This window comes from Melozone crissalis, unplaced genomic scaffold (assembly GCF_028551555.1).
Source record: "Melozone crissalis strain CALT ecotype California unplaced genomic scaffold, PUWL_Pcris_2 ptg000027l_1, whole genome shotgun sequence".
NCBI lineage: Eukaryota > Metazoa > Chordata > Aves > Passeriformes > Passerellidae > Melozone > Melozone crissalis.
In genome coordinates this window covers 32,028,678-32,048,278 of record NW_026535805.1, presented here as the reverse complement: position 1 = coordinate 32,048,278, position 19,601 = coordinate 32,028,678, and the positions used below count along the sequence as shown (strand labels likewise).

The following is a 19,601-nucleotide window of genomic DNA, read 5'->3' as shown; positions in this document are numbered from 1 at the left end:
CAGCTAAACAGTTGTTACCAGATTGGCTTTTACATGTACAGTGCATCTTTTAATAGCTGTTTGAAGTGATAAACAGAGTATTCTTTGGACTTCTCAGCAAAACTCAGACTTTATGTATATTAAATTTAAATAAGTGAAAAAGGGAACAAAGCAAACTTTGCAAATGAAGCAAACATCAGTCAAAGTCTGTCCTAATGAAGTAAAGTTAAACATCAGTCTGGAACTGAACAGGATCAAGATATGCTTAAGCTGTCGTGACCTTATAACAGGTAATTTATATCATTTATGTCAAGTTGAAAATGGATTGTTAGGGTCTGTGTGTCACAAAGCAGTGCAATTCCTGCAAGATGAGGCAGATTTAGATTTTGTACTTCAGCTGAATATCCAAGGAGATCTGGTAGAGATTGCTTTGGTAATGGCATTTGATCCTACAAACCTTTCTGGAGGTTAGATGATAAAAATCTGGGTTTTTTGCAATCCCTAGTTTCGTTGTAGTTTATCAGAAATGTAATTTGATTACAGAACACACTATTACAGCCACTAACATTTCTTTAAATAAGTTAATTCGAATTAAGAGATAATGTAGTCAAAGATGCAAGTTGCAGTCTGTCTCTGAGAGATTTGTAATAATCAAGGTGGGAGTGGAGTTCAATTTTTTAATCTAAGTCTAGTGCTTCAGCACTTGCCTTTTAACATGAAGAGTGAATTTTCACTGTTCTAAGAAAAAACATTTGTGAGCTTTCACTTGGTGCTACTAAGGTAATTGCATGACCTGTGAATGGAATTTCAGTGCATTTCACATTTCTCTTGTTGAAAGGTGAAGACCATCACTGGTAGTACAGGGGGAAAAATTGTGTAGACATTATGCTGGTATAAAATGTTTAGCTATCCTTTGAATTCAGCTACTCATTCTGACTCCCTGCTCTCCAGCAATGAAGCACTTTTTAAGGACACCATGCAGAGATGAAGTGGATTTATAGAGCTTGAAGTTATCCCTGCAGTTCAGATAAAATCAGGCATACATTTTACTAGGCAAAAAAAAGGCCACCAACCAACATGGAATCCAGTAGCTGTACTGTTAGTACAGTGTCCATTTAGTTTCTTGGTTTGGAATTAAATCTCTTCCCTACCAGGAACAGTCAGCATTACTGTAACAGTGGGCAGCTAGGTAAGAGTAAAGCTTTCCTGCAGTTGCTAGTGCTTTAAAAGCAGAGCTGTCCCTGAGCTTTGGCTCAGCTACAGAGGTACAGCAGCAGCATTAAGCCTTGAGCCTTGTGTCACTTCTTGTTTTCTAATGCTGACTTGTCAGAAGATGCTTTTGTTCAGAAGATCCTGCAGGTCCCTTCTGTGCTGTTCAGAGCTATACCTGCTGACTTGAAGCATTTCTGTACAAGTTCCCAACTGCACCTCTCATTCAGTGCAGCTGGTTACTGGTGCTGCAATGAAACTAAATTGCCTCGGTTTTGCTGCTGCTTGAGAGACCCTATCTCTTCCTGGCTTTCCAGTAGAGCTGTGTGTTCCCGTTCTGTTGGCACTTCCCCTTCTTTAGTGAGGTGTTGGAGGAGTAGGTGAGAAGTACTTCTTTCTTTTTCCTTTAAGGCAAGCATTGTTGTACAGTTTTTCTAAATATCCATTGAAACGTTTTACCCTTTCTCTCCTCAAGCTTAAAACTTCCTAGTCCCCTGCAGCTGTATGGTGTTACTACTGTGTTACCAGTAGTGCTACTGTGTTGGGTCTTAGAGAATGGATCCACCTGACACGGATAACAGTAACCAGCAATGCCGCTGTGGGAATTCTGGTACCAACAGCAGGAACACCGACTGCGCAGACGAGGGAAGGTCATCTCCAAGCACAGACTGCATAGCTGGAGGAAAAGGATGTATCTTCTCCTGGAAGCACTTCTAGCACTGCTAACTTTCTTGAAGTTTTCAAATTCTCTTGAGGAAAACAGTAGAAATCTTACAAAGATGAAGGAAAATTAAGTGTGGATTTTCCAAGTCAGGTTCTGAAGTCGGTATAGTCAGGTGTTACTGGGCAGTTGTTGCATCGAGTATACTTTGTGTATTTGTTTTAGGAATGTGAATGAAGTAGTTAGGAGTTTGCTGCATCGAAGACCTAAACCATCTCAGTGTAGCTCCTTACTGTTAATTCAGTGACTTCACAGGCTCTGGTGCATTTGCTCTGTTGGTGCGTGCTGTGTAGGCAGAGGCAGAAGCTACTTTTCCCGTGCGTGCAGTGCCTTGGTCGGTCAGTGCGAGCTGGCCGCGGTGCGCCGTGGCCCGTCCGCATTCCCGGGAGCGCTCCCTGGGAAAAGGGGCAGGCCCGGGCGGCGCGGCGTTCAAACCGCTCCTCCCGACACCCCCCGCGACCGACGGGCCCGCCCCGCCGCTCATTGGCTCTGCCGCGGCTCTGCCGGCTTCCTATTGGCGGGGCTGCCGCGGTGCCCCGCCCCCGGCCGCCGGTGGCGCTGCGGGCGCGGGCGGCTTCGCTCTGGGCGCTGCGGCGGGCGCGGCCCCCGCCCGCCATGGCGCTGCTGCTGCTGCAGCTCCTCCGGCGGCTGCTGCGCTACCTCGGCTGGCCGCAGCACCAGGTGAGACCCCGCGGCGGCTGCCTGCGCCCGGAGAGCCGCTCGGGCGGGGCGTCCCGCCTGCGGCCGCTTGGCTTGGCGGAGGGAGGGAGGGAGGGAGAGAGGGAAGGTCGGCTCCGCGGGCGGTGGGGCGGCTTCAGCGCCCTCCTTGCCCGCTGCCGGGTTTGTCGGAGCACGCTGCCCGCACATGGGGGCACTGCCCTGACACAGGCGGTCAAGTGGCGCCTGTGCTGAACGTCAGAAAGTCAGTGGTGTTGGTTGCTCGTGCTCTGCTGTTTCAGATAAAAGGCTCCGTAGCCCTTCCCCAGTAGCAGCCAATGCCATGCGCTCAGAGAGCGGAGCGGTGCGGCGGGGAAGCTGAGGAGGCGCTGGTGCCGGGCCAGGGGCTGCTGCTGGAGCTTGGGGTCATGGGCAGCTCCTCCGGGGGCTGTCAGCAGTGGGGCGCTGCTGCAGCTTGTGCTGCTGAGACAGTCCTAGCGTTGTCTGTGGGAGAACAGTGTCTCCAGGAGTGCTGGTTTGGCTGAGCTGCCTTCGTTACTTTCTGGTTCCGTTGTTGGAAGCTGTTGGTTTTTTTGACAGGCCGCGTTTTTTGAAACTCACGTGTTTGGCAGCAGCATCAGTCGCACTCTCGGAACATGCCTTCCTTCAGCAGTGTCATCAGGAGGGCATTTCCAGCAGTTATATGCTGTCATAAAGAAGTATCAGGCCAAGGTATGTAAAATTTATTTCACTGCTTTGCTAATTGTTTTTTCCCAAGACTTACACAGCTGCATGTAGTTAATGGAATAAGCACTTTTGTCAGTATCTCACGATATTGGCCTTTGTGCCTCTTAAAAATACTCTGTATTTTGGCAGTGTTTTAAACACTGTCATACTAGTGTAGGCTTCTTTGGACTTTCAGCTTGAGAAGAGCATTGAAAAGTTAGGTTAACCAAATTTCATTGTATTTAATTACCTGTAACATGGAATAATGAAATAACTTTGGTTAAAGTGATATTAAGAACTGGGGGCTTTGATTTTGCTTCTCAGGTTCAAAGGTTTTCTGCTTTTTAGGTCACATCTGTTTGCCAAAAAAAGGAATATGGATCTACTCGAAGTGTTGTCCGTAGACTTGGGACAATTCTTTCCTTGGAGCCCTACCCCAGACCTTATTTTCAAGTAAGAAATTTATTGTCATCTGTATACTTCATCTGTTTGTATTTTCTTGTTTCTTAATTTGATCATAGGTTTCCTCTTCTTTTTAGCTTGTGTAATTGTGTGGTGCATCCCTTATACTCGCTGTTTTCAACTTCATTATAGCACTGTTTAGAAATTCCTTTTTGCTGAGCCAGAACCTTCAGTATGTGCTGAATCCAGTTTCCCTTTATACCTTTTTTTGGCATTCTTTGTTTTTAGTTCATTCAAGACCCAAGTCCAGTGGGTTATGATGAACAAAGTGCAGCTCCAGCTCCTGTGGCTCCATCTCTTGCTGACGTCCTGTGGGTGGCAAATGATGAAGGACAAGCATGTACTAGACTTAGGTAAGTAAAAGTGTAAAAAGGAATAAAAGAAATAACTTTTTCGTTCTCTATGGTGCACGATTATGTCTTTAAGTTTGTTTTCCATTATTCCTAACCTTTTCTTGGAAACATTTTGGGCTTTTGGGTTTGGGGGGGAAGTGAGGGCTCTTCCTCCTTACCTGAAGATTATGACTATGTAAAGGATTCTTTTCTGAAAGTTTTCTGAAATTGAGTCTCCTCTTTTCTCTTCATAGTAGCATGTCAGGTGCATTACTGGTACTTTAAATGATATTCACTTGCAAGTTATTTTGTGTGGGAGGCAGCTGGTTGTTGCAGTATACTGTAAGATTATTCCTATCTTTGTCTTTCTAGTTTACAGCCTGTTTGATAAACTTTATAAATGGGGAAACAAGAAAAAATATTTAAATGTCTCCTTTTCGTTTTGATTTTTACCGTGCCACGTGTAAGCCCTGATGGTTGCTTTGATGAAAAAACAAACATAATCGTTTTAAAATTATTTTCAATATAGTTTATATAAATGTCTCTAGCTTTTATAGAGGGCTGAAGGAAAATATTTTTACAAATTACAAAATATTTCAGGTGTTTTGAAATGACAAATTGTCCTAGAATTTAATATACAAGTTAATAAATATAATAAATAATATAATAAATAATATACAAGTTTTGTCTCTTTTTTTTTTTTTTTCTCTGCTGGAGAAGAAATAGAAAGTTGTCTTGCTGCTCCTCTAAAGATGTGTTCAAAATCAGAGGATGAGTTAGAGCCAGAAGCAAGATTAAAATGTGCACATTTGTGTTGTCTTGTACTGTATCTGTATAGGACAATGTAATTCTGCTTCATATTGGCATTTGTTTTGTCTGTGACCTTTGTGGTACTTGCCAGTAATGAAAATACAAGAAATTGATGAATTCAAATGACACACTTTTCCTTGGAGAAGTTGGATACAGTGTGTTTCATCTTATGTTTCCTGAGGCATAATTGTTAAATTATTAAGGTTTGTTTGTGACAGCTGTAAAATAGCAGAAGAACAAGAACATTATTGAAACAACAAAAAATCCTGGCCAGTTTTGTCCTGCTCGTGCAGGCCAGATTCACAGAACTATGACAGTTCATTCTTTTGTTGTTTCCATTCTTTGTTCCTCCTCCTCCTCTGGCTCTGTGGTATGTTTTTCAAGAGCAACTATTCTAACTGATATCTTTTCCTTCTCAAGCAGTGTTTATAGCAAGGGGGTTTTGGCAAATCAGAAAACAGTGCTTCAGGTCTGATTTGAAGTAAAAGGATGTTTAAAATAAGGGAAAAAGTCTGGGCTTTTTTCCCATCAAAGCTTAGTGCATCTTAAATGAATCAGGTAAATTTAATTTCTTTCCACTTCATAATGAAATTCTGGTAGTTTGATTTTAAGTTTGTTTTTGCAGGCACAGACTTGAAACAGTTTTTTAAATTAAAACCTGAGACAGCACAATTTTCTAATGCTGTCTTTGGTTATAGTAGCTTACAGAAGGTGAGATTCTTGTTCTGTGAGTCTGTATTAAACCTTATTATTTTCAAGTACATTTTATGATAGATTGTAACTGCTTTGCTGCTGGCAGTGCTCATCTTAGAGTTTGATAAATGACTAAAATTTCTGAAGCCTAATTAAGACTTCATTATTCTTTGCCTCTCCTGCCTTTCATGTGGCAGGAAGGGAGAGACACCTTACGGTGTCAGTCTAATAATTATTGAATAATGACAATCTTCCTATATGACTTTATGGTGCTTAATTATCCGAGTGAATTATCTGACTAATTCTTATGATGACTTTGCAAGGATCTTCATTGTACTTGAGCAAAGGGAGACTTGAAACATTTCAGAAGTTATGAGTAGTTAAAAATGTAGTTTCCTTTCATGTCTTGCTGAGTGACAACAACTTGCTTGAACAGCCTGAGTAGTTTTGAGGTTTCCATTGTTGGCTGAGCCTTTTGAAACTGTCCTGGTTTTGCTTTGTAGGGCTGAATTGAGGAGAAAAGAGAAAAGTATGGCTCCTCCTGATCCATATCCAAGTCTGGATTCAATACAGCGCATTCCAAAAAGCAGTGCCCAAAAAGTCAGTGTTGATCAAGCAGCACTCCAGAAAATTTCTGCCCTTGAAGATGAGCTGACCTTTCTTCGTGCTCAGATTGCTGCAATTGTTTCAGTGCAGACCTTGGGAAGCGTTCCCTCACGTAAGCCCTTCCAATCTGAAGCAAGCCAATGTTCCTTTTTTTTGCTTTAGAGCTTGCTATGTCTGATATTTGTAGAGAATATCTTTTACTTCTCTAACTGAAGATACACCAACTAAGTTTACTGAATATAATATTTTGTTTTTCTTTTTGCTATTTGGTGCACTTTGTCTTGTCTATTTGCCAAGTTCAAATGCAATTGATCCTAAGTACTCTTCATACTAATTTCCTTGTTGGTGAAGGAGCTTAGTAACATCGCTATCTAGAGGCCACTAATAACTGTTTTAAGAAGTTACAGACTTTGTCCCTTTGGGATTTTGCACTGTTTCTAACAAATTATTAAACTAATGTTTAGAGGAAGAATTCTAAGTCAGTCTGGTTGGGGCTTTAACAAAAACAAATGCTACAGACAGATGTATCCTGGGTAGTTGGTCTCTAATATGCACCTCTGTCTTGTGACCTCTTTTTTTTCCTGGTAAGTTTTGAGTCTCAATTGTCTTACTTGCAGACCAACCCCACTGTGGTTGCTGAAATACTTGGACTGGTGTGAGGTACTTGGTACTTTTGTGTGGCGTTGTGAGGTACTTCTGTGATTCGGCTGTTGTGTTGGGTCTACTCTGTCTCTTCTCCATTGCGCTCAGTATTGTCACCTGTTTTGCATGTTTTGTGATTATCTTTTTCTTCATGTAGGTTATTGTAACTTCTAAACCATTGATCACCATATGTAGCAGCAGGCTACTTTGCTGATTTATCTAGTGCCTAGATTGAAGACACAAGTGAACATCAGAGCAGCACAAGACACTTCAGATTCATTACTTCATGTATTCTGAATTTGTGGGTTTGAAGTAATATTCTTTGTTTAAGTTTAGTTCTTCTTTGTTGTAATGTGTGAGGTTTATAAAAGAAAGACTGCTTTTAGAGGGCAGTCTTATCTTGACATAAAGCTGATTAATCTTAGATGCTAATCTATGTTGTTGTTTTTCTTCTCTAACTGTATGCAGAAGCCTTTAAAACACTCAGCACTCCAGGTGAATTTTACCCACTGCCAGCCATGACTTCTACGCCATTGTCCGTCTCTCACAATCACTTTGTAATTCCCTCGCCTCCTCCTCTTCCTTCTGGTGCACCATGTGCTGTTGATGCTAGTAATTCTGCACTGGAACTTATCAAACAACGCCGAGCTGCAAGAAACAGCGATTCAGCTGCAGCTAACAGCTCTGATCACCAGAGGACAAAGAACTTTCCCAGTATGATGGATGTTTTGAAAGACCTAAACAAAGTTCAGTTGCGAGCTGTTGAGAGGTAGGTTGGGTTGGATGTGCATCTCAGCAAGCCAAGGCTATCTAAGCATCAGCAGCACTTCAGTAGCACCAGAGAGCACCAGTCATTTAAAGGGCAGCTACTGCTCACAAACTCAAGTTGGCAGCTTCTGAGTTCACATTGTGAAATGTAAGATACTTGTGACATGACTTTTAGATGCATTTAAAACATGCTGACTTTTGCAGCATTTTAAACTGCTGTGCTGCTTCAGTATGCAAATCTCAAGTTGGTGTGGGGAGGTGAGAGGTCACTTACAGGATTGCATGCACAGGCACAGGAAACTGATCTGAAAAAATAACCCTTCTGGATTCACTCTGAAAGGCCAAATGCTCAGGGAAACTTTAGAAAACTACTGCTAGCATACTCAAAATATCCTGGTTCAAGCTTTGAAGTGTTTACAAAACCATGTATCATTTATTGAAAATTTCTCATAAATTTGTATTTCAGTGGTGCAGTTGAATAGTACAGTATTGGGTAGGATTATAAATATTTTTAGTGGTCAGCTGTTTTGATGGTAAGTGCAGTGGACTTGTAAAAAAATTGAAGTCTTTAGTTTTACTAAAGACTTCAATACCTCTACTGGTGTCTGCTATGCTAGGTATAATAGAGATTACACCTTCAGGATTCTTTTCTGAACTTGGACTGAAAAAGTAAGAAAAACTGAGCCTATAATGAATATTTGAAGCTCTCAATGTGGGAAGAATGTCACTTGGCAAAACTTATTGTGTTCTCATGTCAACATTTTCTTAACTGTGAGCTTTATCTCTGAAAATGACTAGGAAAAAACTTGGGCAAATAATTTGTATGCAAATCCAAAGCATCTCTTTATGCTTTTGATGACATTCTCACAGTAAATAACACAAATATAAAATGCTTAGGTAAACCTGTGTGTTTCCTGTGTATATGTTTTTTTGTCTATAGTTCCATGTATGAAGAAAATGAGATGTTCAGGTTGACAGTTTTAACATCTTGGGCATGGGCATAATTAGCAGGAAGTGGTAGCTCGTACATTCAAAATACTTTCTGGATTTAGGCATATATACATGTTCTGAAGTAGAGCTTAACTGAGTAATGAATAATTTATATTTTTGGGAGGAGTAATAATCAAAATTGTTACAATTTTTCTGACAGTAGTTTAATGCGTGCACTGCAAAGGGAAGTCCTCTGTTTTCAGAAACTGAGAGCCTGAAGATCCCATTTTCTACCACCCAAACACTGTCTTACACGTTGTGCAAGTGCTGTGAGGGCCTGTTTTTGTAGGGCCCATGAACACAGTCCTCTCAGGTTTTGTGTTAAGCAGCAATTACTGTAACTGCCAGACTCAGAACTTGGTGTTGTCAGTGTGCATTTTTAGGTACAAATCATCAGCCTGGAAGTTGCATTTCACAAGCAGAACTCAGAAGACTTCTAGGTTTTTCCACCCACCACCCCCCCAAGATTTCTCAATGATTAGAAAGACTTATGATTTATTGTCTTGGACTAGTCACTAGCTCTCATGTTTATGATAAGTTTTGGGGTGTAGGTGCCGTTTTGATTTCTGAATTTAAATGAACTTAAAATGAATAAAATTTAAATTATGTTCACAGTGATTATGAAATACCTTAGTGGGACATTCCCATTAACATACTTAAATGTAACTTATAAATGACTTTGTTTAAAACCTGCAATTTTGCCTCTTTTTTTTGGTTGTTATTTGCAATACTTTAAAACTTTGTGTTGATTTTTTGCCAGCTTTCTTCATGGAACAGCAATAAGTTGTGTTTTCAGGCTAAGAATGTGGCTGACAAGTTCTTGGGTGTAATTGTATCAGTTGTATTTGATTAATTGCTTTAACGTTACAGCAGCATTACTTGTGTAATCAGGGATTTATAGAATAGGGTGTTTACAGAAGTTGTGCCTCTAGATTTTGGATTAGTCAGTACAGGATTAGGGTCAGGAGACAATAACTTTTTTGTTGTCCTTCTTAGGTCTCCTGGAGGTACTCCTCTTTCTAGACCCAAAAAGATGCAAAATTCAGATTGGGATCCGGTTGCTGTACTAACTCACGCTCTAAAGCAGAAATTTGCACATAAAAATGATGATGAAGATGATTCCTTGGACAAAGAAAATAATTCTTTTGATAGCTCTCCATTTTCTAGTCCTGAGGTGCCAGTGGTATGTTTTTATATAAGAATTTTTGTTTGTATTCTTGAACTGACTGCTGTTTTCATGGATACTTGCAGAGTTTTCACAAGCTTAGAACTTTTCCACAATTTTTTTAGCCATCAGCCTAGGTAGTTACTTTCTTTAAAGTATAATCAAAGCAGAAAATCTCAAAATAATTTGGTGGATTTAGACTGGTAAATGCACTTCTAGGTGTGCAGAGAAAAAAAACAACTTAGAAGACTGATTTTAAAAATTCATGTCATAGTTGAGTGAACTATGGACCATAGCTTGATGGTACCTGGCAGGTATCCATGCATAGAAACTGTGTGCTTAAACAGTTATTGACTAGTTTTTCAAATAAGGATATTAGGAAGGTCCAGAAAGGTCTCACTTATACACCCTAACTGCTCAGAAATGGAAATAAATACATAGTCTGTAATATTTTCCTTTGAGTGTAGTTTCCATACAGTTTGCGTCTTTATCCAAAATGAGATTTGATTCTGTTGTAAAACTCACAAAGAATACAGATTTTTCTTAGGAACAAAGAAGTGGTAGACAGAGCCATTGGACACAGGTGGTTCTGAGCACTGATTTCTGCATATCAGCCTGTGCCAGCTACCTGGGCTTGTACAGTCCAGCAGTGCTGTTTTGTTGGTTTTTAGGCATTTCCACAAACCTCAGAACTGCTCAGATGAGATGGATAGAAATAGGTAGCAGTAATTTAAATCATGTCTCTCTGCTTAGCAATTCTATCCTTTTATTGTGAGAGTGAGAGAAAAGATTCGGGCTGTGGCATTTGGGACCCTAATGGAGGGAAATAGTAATGGAGAACATACAGTGGAAATCCAAATATTCGTAGATATTCTTTGGAAGCTGCTCTTACATGTGGCTAGCTGTGTGGCTGAAAACTTGAGGAAAACTAATGTGTGTGTTCCTCTTTCTAGCTGTAATGATTTGATTTGATTTTTTTTTTTTTTTTAATTTCAGCTGCCACAAGGATTTTCCAGGCTAAATGTAGCATATATTTTACAGATTGCAGTGTGTCAACAGTACCTGGTGCAGTCTTAATAAATTTCTTGGACTTTTTTCCCCAAAGGAGAAATTAAAATGTCCTAAAAATAACCATGCTGGTATTTTTGATGCTGCAGACTATTGCACTGCATAGCTGACATACCTGATTCTAGATACAAAGATCAAAACTAGTTCCTGGAACAGCTTGTATATGGAATAGCTTTTGTTCCAGGATGTGACAGCTGGATTATGAAGTCCTGGAAGAGAGACTGCTTAAGGCCAGCATGTTCAGGAGTAGATACAAAAAGATGGAATTTTTCTGATTAAAGCAGAATAATCTTATGACTTTGTAACCAAGCCTCTGTTAGCTGTTGAGTGTTTTGAAGAATAAATGTACTTAAACCAATTGCACAGACTTACTATTTTATTCTTTCTGTGTTGAGAGAAGTGCAACCACTCTTCCAAAATATTTTTCTTGTAAACATCTTCTAATTCAGTTTCTTGGGTATAATTTTAACTTCGTCTCTACTCTTCAGGTTGGGCGCTGCAGTCTGAAGCCAAATGCAAAACCCAGCCTTACAAGAACTGATGGAGTTAAGCAGGTACCAGCATGGAAAGCGAGAGCTCAGATATAGTGGAGGCTTCCAAGGAATGTTCAGTGTGTATTAAGTGGTGGGTCTACTTTGAAACTGCTGTAAGGTGCTGTAACGTGTTGTTCCAGATCATGTCTTTCCTATGCTGTTGAAGTTTGGGTGTTGCAGGGTTTGTAAAATTACCTCTTCCTCCTCTTTGGTTTCTCAGTAGCCCAGCTTGTGGATGTGGTGCTTTTACAAGAAGCACAAAACTGAAAGAAGGCTTCTATTGCTATGGAACAGTGTCTTTGGAACCTGGGGAATCCAAGCAAGCAGTATGTGTGGGGGAGAAAACAAAGATTTATTGCTGTGGGGACTGAGTGCTCTGTTTGCACTCCAGTGTAAATAACATAGAAGTGTAAACTTTTTGTAAGTGTGTTATGACTACTGTATATAATGGTAATACTTTTTCATGAGAGTGGGATAGTTGCCTTGGTTTTCTTTGCAGTTTACTGATGCAACTCCTTATTCCATGTGCAAACAGTTTTCTAATTTATTTTGGGTAAGGAGATGAACTTTCATATTTGTGGAACTTTGTGCTGTGAGGAAACAGCAGGTCGTCTATTAAATGCCTGTAATATGAGGGAGTTGCAGTCTGAGGTAAAAAAGACCTTGCAGAGAGATCTGCTTGCATACAGTCTAAATTCCATATGTAATTAAATATTAATTTCTATCTTGGCATGTGCATGTGAACTCACTTTTGTTCATGAGAGCTTATAAAATAAAATTCTCTTTATTGTAGATGTGTGTAATAGTGGACTTTTGTGCTACAGACTCTTTTGTATCTTAAGAACTGATCATATTAGACGAGTTCTTAAATTGAGTTCTTAAATCTTAAATTAAAGAACAATTTGTATTTTTTCCTGCCAGAGTAGGAATGACTTAGTAAAGCCACTTATTTACGAATTTATTATGAGCTGCTGTCACCTGATCTTTTGTCTAACAATCCTGATGTATAAAACCCAAGTCCTGTCAGACTGTTGAATGTGTCCCTTATATCCTGTGTGTCTTCTATTTCCATGCTCACTTATATGGAGAAGACTGACATCTGCATCCCCTTTTACTGCTGAGTATTATTTGCACAGTTGTAAGAAATTAGTGTGCAAATACCATACTTGCATTTTGGTTTAAAAAAATTATCTTTTGAGTAAAACTGGAGCTTCATTGATTTGATATATTATGCTTCTAAAATTAAATCCTCTGGACATTTAATTCTTCTGGATTTAGTAATTATTGGACTTTATCATATTCTCCCATTCCTTGATTGGTCCGTAACAGTTTGGCCTTCACTTTCGTCCAATGCTTCACTTTCTTCCACTGCTTCTTCCAAAATAAGCATTTGCTCCTTTCTCTACCTAAACTTGAGAATAGCTATGAAATCTGTACAGAATATCCAGCTCAGCCCTATGCTGGATAATTTTACCCTCTTCTATCAAAGCTCCTCATTGTCTTTTGTCTGCTGCTCCGCTCTCTGCTGTACAAGAGCAGCAGGCAGTGACAGGTGAAGGAAGTCCCTGTGGTGTCTGCTGAAGAGGACACGCAGGCAGGTGAGTCCCAGTGAGCATAAGGGCTGTGAATTGGCTCCCTCTTGCTCAGTATCTGCAGTGCAGAGAGTGCAAGCAATCTGGTCTGTATCAGCGTTCCTAGATCCAGGCAGTGTCAGAGGTTGTGGCCCTGCTGTTGTGACTGACGAGCAGGATGGAATTCCTTCTTTGAGAGACTGAATTGTGTGCAAAGCCATACGGTAGTTGCATCAGTTGCTTTATGTGACCAGCAGTTTCTTCTCTTCCTGAAGAACAGTTGTTTTGAACTTCTTTTGCAATTTTTCTGTTCTCCCCACAGTTCATTATTTAACTACAAGTTAGGCCAACAGGAGCAGTTTGCGGTGAGAATTTTGACTTTGGAAGTGTCTTTTCATTTTAGAAGGGACTTCTGAGAAATTTCTCAGTACCTCTTAACACAATAATCTAGTGTCAGAAGTATCAGCAAATTTTAGTGAGCTTGTGGTTGTTGGATACTGTCTGATTTTTTGTCATTTTGATGTGAATTGTGCAATGATATAGTTTATAGCTGATGCACTTCCTTAGGGAAAAGAATAAGTAGTGGACTGTGTGATTTTTTTTCCCCCTCCACCTACATATGTTATAAGAACAGATTATTTTATGTAGTTACAGATGTAAAGAAGTCTGTGGGTTGTATCTGGTAACATCTGACAGTTTTTAATACCAAGAAGTTGGAAAGCTTAGTAAAAGTTAGTAATGAAAAGTTCTATCACTCGTTGCACAGATTCTTGTCCCTTTTCAGAGCTGATGGAAATGTGGCTTTGTCATCTTATTTTCTTTGACTAAAACTTCTGTATCAACAACTGGGAACCATTCCTGCTTCCTGTGCCCACCTAGAATCCATTCCATGTTTTTCCTACAAATGCCCTTGTTTACATAAAGTCCCTGACTGAATTGCTCAGTCACAATGCAACTCAAGAGTTCTGCTATTGATCTGGGAAAGGAGGAGGAGGAGGCTCAGGAACACGAGTGCTCTATTGGTCTGCTGGCACAATCTTGTGAAAAGTTGTGCCTACCTATCACTGAAGAAGTCAGAAAGGCTTACTCTCCTACCTCTCCCAGTGAATTTTTGGGCAGGATGTCTTCCTTCAAGAGGTGCTGAGGTGGTTGCTGGAATGAAAGTCGGTTTTGTTTTTCTACTTGAAAGACTTAAAAAGTATGTATATGGTATCCAATTTTCCAGCTAAAAAACTGAAATGAGTAAATGTTTCACATATTTTGAGTAAAAGGGCTAGAAGGAAAAGTAGACCTTTAAATGCAGTCCTTTAAAAACATTTAGGAGATCCTAAAAGATTTGCATTCTCTATCAGCGAGCTTCCCATTACAAGGAGACTAATAATACAATTACCTGACAATTATTGTCAAAATACCACTGCTGACATATTCCTATAATATACCAAACCTATCCAAATACTCACTACTCACTCCAACTCTCTCCTCACCCAGCTTACCCACTCTTGTAGCACACATCTCCTTATAGGAAACAGCTGTGGCCTGTTCCTGATATTTGGTGATTAATACAGCTGCAACTCCTCAGGGGTGAAACTACTTTCTGCGCTATTCTCTTACATTCTATCCCTCCACATCAGTTCTGTCTTTATCTCAGTGTGGGGATTGCTGTTAGTAGATGTTTCAGTGGTTTAGAGCAATGTACATCATTCTCCACAGTTACGCCTTGAAACACTTTGTTTAGGAACTCAGTCTTGAATTGCGGTGCTAGTTTTCACAATATCTAAAACTGTATTGTGAGTAGAGGCTAAAGATGACAGCTGTCCTCCTACTTCAGAGAAATTTGGCACATGTCAGTATTATTTGGCTGGATTATTTACAAACTTTGATTATAATAATCAAAAGGCCCTTCTTCTGATATTCATTATTTTCCCCAATAATCCTGTCATCAGGACCTCTCCTTCTGCAGTGTAAATTTGAATAATTTTTTTTTGCACACTGGAAGAACAACAGCACGGTGCTTTTGTTCCAGCTGTGTTTCTAGACCTACTTACATTTTAATTTCTGCTTACATTTCATCCAGCCTGGAAAGCTAAAGTAGGCCTTAAATCACATTATTTATGTATCTCAGGAAGAGTGTTCAGACTTTCATTGTTTTTGGGATGGATGTATTCTGACCTTTGTTTAAGGCTAATTTTAGGCATTTGATTTCAATGGGACACAGAAGCAAAAGCAGCAGTCTAAAATCTCTCTTTAGGTAACAGAGACATGGCAGTAAAGTCTGCAGGGGTGGAGTTGGCACTGATTGCTTCAAACTTCTGATCAGCTAAAAATGTCTTAGATTAAAATACATTTGAATATCTTTTAAAATAATTGATAGAAATAGTTTTTACGTTTTGCAGATGAACTGCATGGGTTTAACCACAAGAGAGCAGTATCACACCAGGTCTATGTTGAAAGTCTTTAACTAAAAGAAATTCTGCTTTGTCAGCATAAAGTCTCACAACAAAATTTTAATCCCTTTATCTTTTTATTTTTATAGTGATATACACTAAATTTTCGGGGTAGATTATTCTATCTTATTAGCATTATGATGAACTGTATTTATATGCACTTGGATTAGTAAAAAGTCAACACCTGGCTCATTTATTCCCTTCACAAAATAAAACTGCCACTTCATTTTCTGGGAGAACAGGCTGAAAATTTTATTTGGTGAGTTAGAGAAGAGCTTGAGCTGGCAGTAATTTTTTTTATGAAAAAATATTCTCTTTATCCCATGTAAAATGGCCATTGGACATTTCTCTTTAAGGTCCACTACACACATAACTTCTAGCTTATACAAGTGAAAATATGCTGCTTTTTACTGATTAAAAGTCAAACTGACAATAGGGCATAAAGATTCACCTTTTTTTTCTTTCAGATGAAGCACTATACTACTCTTCTGTAAACATACGCATTCTTTGCTCCTCACATGTACACAGTGACTTAACAAGTTTGGGTGTATCCATAAAGCTGGGTATGGGGATGTTTGCAGAGCTGGGCAAATTTTAACCTTTAGTAGTGTCAATCTTTAAAGTGTCCACTTCATTCTTCCCATCTGTGCTTTCTCTTAGGTAGCCAACATTTTATTTAGTTGGAAAAGTTAAACCAGATTGATTGTTCCCACTTCTCTGTTTCACTTTATAGTTCTCATGCCATAACACAGCAGCTGTGTTTGCTGGGAAGCAGTTGCCACTGAGCAACAGCTGCTGGCATAAAGGAGCAGTAGGAAGAAATTTAAAGTAAGCTTAGTTTTAGTTTTTTTCCCTGTGTTATTTTTGCCTTATGGCTGTTTGATGCATTGTTACCTTACAGTTTACAGCTGTATTTATCCTGGTTTTTTTCTATAATGGGAACTGTAGGAATAACTGAAATATCAGAGGTTGTGTGTTCTACTGCTGAAGTGAGAGGTTTCTGTCCTTTAGGATATTGGGGGTTTTTAATGTGTGTTCTGTTGTTTCTTACTCAATTTTGTCTGTCTGGTATTTTTGTCATCATTTTCTAGCAGGTGTTTTTGCTTGACTTGCATACCATGTTTGACTGTCATCTATTGGGGCAGGCTTGATAAGCCAGGCTGTTTTTAAACTCTTTCTTTGCTTGTATGGAAGTGTTTCTGAAGAGAGGACAAACTCCATGTTCTTGGTGTTAATTTATTAAGTGGGGAGTTCCTCACCAGCATGTACAGTGGGAAAATAATATCCAGCTCAGTATTTTGTGATAGTAAAAACAGGTAGTTTGAAGATGTGCTTTGGTTTGACTCAGGTGAGATGTGAGCTTTATCAACACCTCCTGTTCCTGTCTGCTCATTTGACCACTCCAGTACTTTTCATCCATTTGTGTTTGCTTCTTCTGTCTGTTTCTCTCATATGCACTGTCTGCATGTGCAAGAATTATATTAAGGCTTTACTAGTTACATTTCTGGGGAGTCTGCTTTTTCAGGACTTCTAGCAAATCCCCAGCCCATTTATTATTTTTCAGTAGTGGCATAGCCTTTTCTTGCAGGTTTGAAGAGTATACTTTGTATTTAGTATATCAGAACAATGCAGCTGCTAGTGAGACTTATACCAAATAAGTATAACCTAGCTTGTCACCGAACTAATTTTTGATGTTAAATTAGGTTTTTTAGTTCGCAGATAAAATAATATATTGAAGAAACATTGACATAAGGCGAGCAAAATAAACAGAATTTGTGAGATCCTGCTTCATGCCTTGTGAGCTCTCGGAGCTGTTGCTAGGAGAAGAGCTTGGTAACAGTGCTCTGAGCTGGTAGTTGCCTGGGGAACCCAGAGACACTTGTGCTCTTTCTACACATCTGTACCAAATCACAGTGCTTTTCTTCCATGTACCCCCTTTTTCCTCTTCTCTAGCATAATAAAAATTGTGGGGGATCTTGACCACAGGACTAAGTCCTTTATCATCCTTCAGCATTCAGGTCTCACAGTCAAGATTTAGAAGCTTTTGTGAAAATGGTACTTGGCCAGATCTTGATTGAGCACGAGATAGTGGTGAATAGCTGACCCAATACAGGTTGAGGATGGTGAACATCACACCTGGTAATGGGCCCTGGTGCTTTTATTTGGAAGTTGTTGCTGTTCCATTGCTTTAATATGAGTAAAAGTCTCACTTAGAAATTGCATAGATTTTAGGAAAAGTGGAATGTGTTTACTTAGGAAAAAGCCCAGGATCACTAATTGCCAGTGAAGTAATTATTTGATGGAGGAATAAGTTAAACTCTGCTTACTAGAACAAAAAACTTAGAACTGCAGATGGCTAAGCAATTTAAATCTGCAAATTCTAAAGAAGCTGGCTGTCAGACATATCTGGCCCTTTATATTTACTTTGAATGAATTTTACAGTAATACAGAAGTTCAGAAAATTGTGTCATCTAAGTTTTCTTTTTAAGAAAATGGGGTAAGACACATGACTATAGGTCGATTGGCATGTATTAATTCTAGGCAAAAATACCCTGTACAATGGTATCCTTTTGCACAGTTGGAAATATGGGATTGATCTCTTGTGACTTTATTGTAAAATAGATGTTTTAAATCATCTTTAACAAAAGTAGCTGCAATAGAACAGTGTAAATTAAAATACAACATTTTTATTACCCACAAAAGTAGATGTTAAATGGATGTAGAACTGATTAGCTGCCAGATAATAGTAATCATGGAAAGGAAGTATTTCTACTAAAGATTACAGAGAATGGTACTGGACTGATGCTGTTTCATATTTTTAGTAATGAAATAAATTATAAAATTTGTGGATAATTAGAACCAGATACATAGAGAGAAATAATGAAGATGTGAATGATGGCAAAAAGCCACAATGATAATGCCGTAGCAGGTTAGGTCTTAAGAAGGAAAGTACATTCTAGTACAGTCAGTTAAAAACTATAAAGCTGTTTCATTCACACTGTATTATTTCAGAAACAGAAAATCTGTTTGCAGTGACTTGATTTGTCTGTGAATGCATGAAGATTAAAAAAAGTGCTAAAAGCATCTTTCTGTGTCAGAGAGAAATTGTAATACTAGGCTTTTGTAGGAAGTGAGAACTAAAATAATTTAAATGAGAGTGCATTTCAATAATGGGCATGACATCCACAGTGGGAAGTGGTGACTCTTTATTTATTCTCTGTAGTAGAGCCCAGTGCTGGTTTGACAATGACCCAACTACAGAGTGAAACAATTATCCCTTTTTGACAATGGTGCCTTCCTTCCTCATATGTTTATTTTCTAGTGTATTTATCATAGGTTGTCTCAGAAAGAGAACAGCTCTTACTATATTTTTTTTACATCTCAAAAGTCCTCTTAGTTTCACAGAGTAACTCATGCTACTCTTGAAGGTGCAAAGTCTTTGTTGATATTCAGATATTTAAGAAGACTTCATTCCATCATGAATCTCAGTAAAATTGAAGCTTGTAGATGTGCCATGCCAGCTGAAAAATGACATCTGCATAATTATGTAAGATGTCCCTGAGAGCAATGTAACACCCACAGGCAAAACTTCAAGCTGTCAAGTAACTCAAGTGATGATGTAAGCTCTCCCTTTAAATTAATGATACTGAAGTATCAGAAAGAAAGAACTGTGATTGAATTGGTGAAGGAATAAACTCAAAAGGAAAAAAAACAAAACAAAACAGGACCCTAAACTCCTAGCAACACATACAGATTTTTTTAAAGGTACCTGGAGGTCATCAATTCACTTTTTCCACAAAACCATAGAAGTTGTGCTCCTTTATCATTGAAGTAAAAGCTGTCCTTTCACATGTTGCTCTCTTCAGGATCTATGATGATTTGCTTCTTGACCTCTAACATGACTCTTACTAAATTATTTCTATTATCACAATTTGTCATGGGAGCAGCATGGTGTTCCTTGTGTGCTTCCTGATCCATAACTAGAGCATTCCAAAGTGTAACCACAGTAAAAATAAATAAACTACACCTCTATTTAGCATTTCTCATACAGCATGACTGTTGAGTTGCCATAATCAAAATGCCAGATAATTTTGTTGGTGGTTTGTATTTCAAAGCCTGTCAACATAAAGGCCTTAGTAGTGGAACTGTTCAGAAAAAAATGGGGGGCTATTTGTCACACAGGATTATATTGTGACATGTTTAGGTCTTGGGCAGGTGGAGGATT

At 39.1% G+C, this 19,601-nt stretch overlaps 1 protein-coding gene across 1 annotated transcript; it reads left to right on the top strand.

Moving 5' to 3' along the window:
• Positions 1-2,509: 2,509 nt before the first annotated feature.
• Positions 2,510-12,119, top strand: MTFR2 (mitochondrial fission regulator 2). Its single transcript, XM_054279701.1, has 8 exons — positions 2,510-2,590; positions 3,167-3,298; positions 3,641-3,745; positions 3,983-4,107; positions 6,093-6,307; positions 7,306-7,606; positions 9,592-9,778; positions 11,317-12,119. Exons 1-8 carry the CDS (start codon positions 2,525-2,527, stop codon positions 11,413-11,415), a joined length of 1,230 nt encoding a protein of 409 aa, XP_054135676.1. The 5' UTR covers positions 2,510-2,524; the 3' UTR covers positions 11,416-12,119.
• The last annotated feature ends 7,482 nt before the right edge of the window (positions 12,120-19,601 follow it).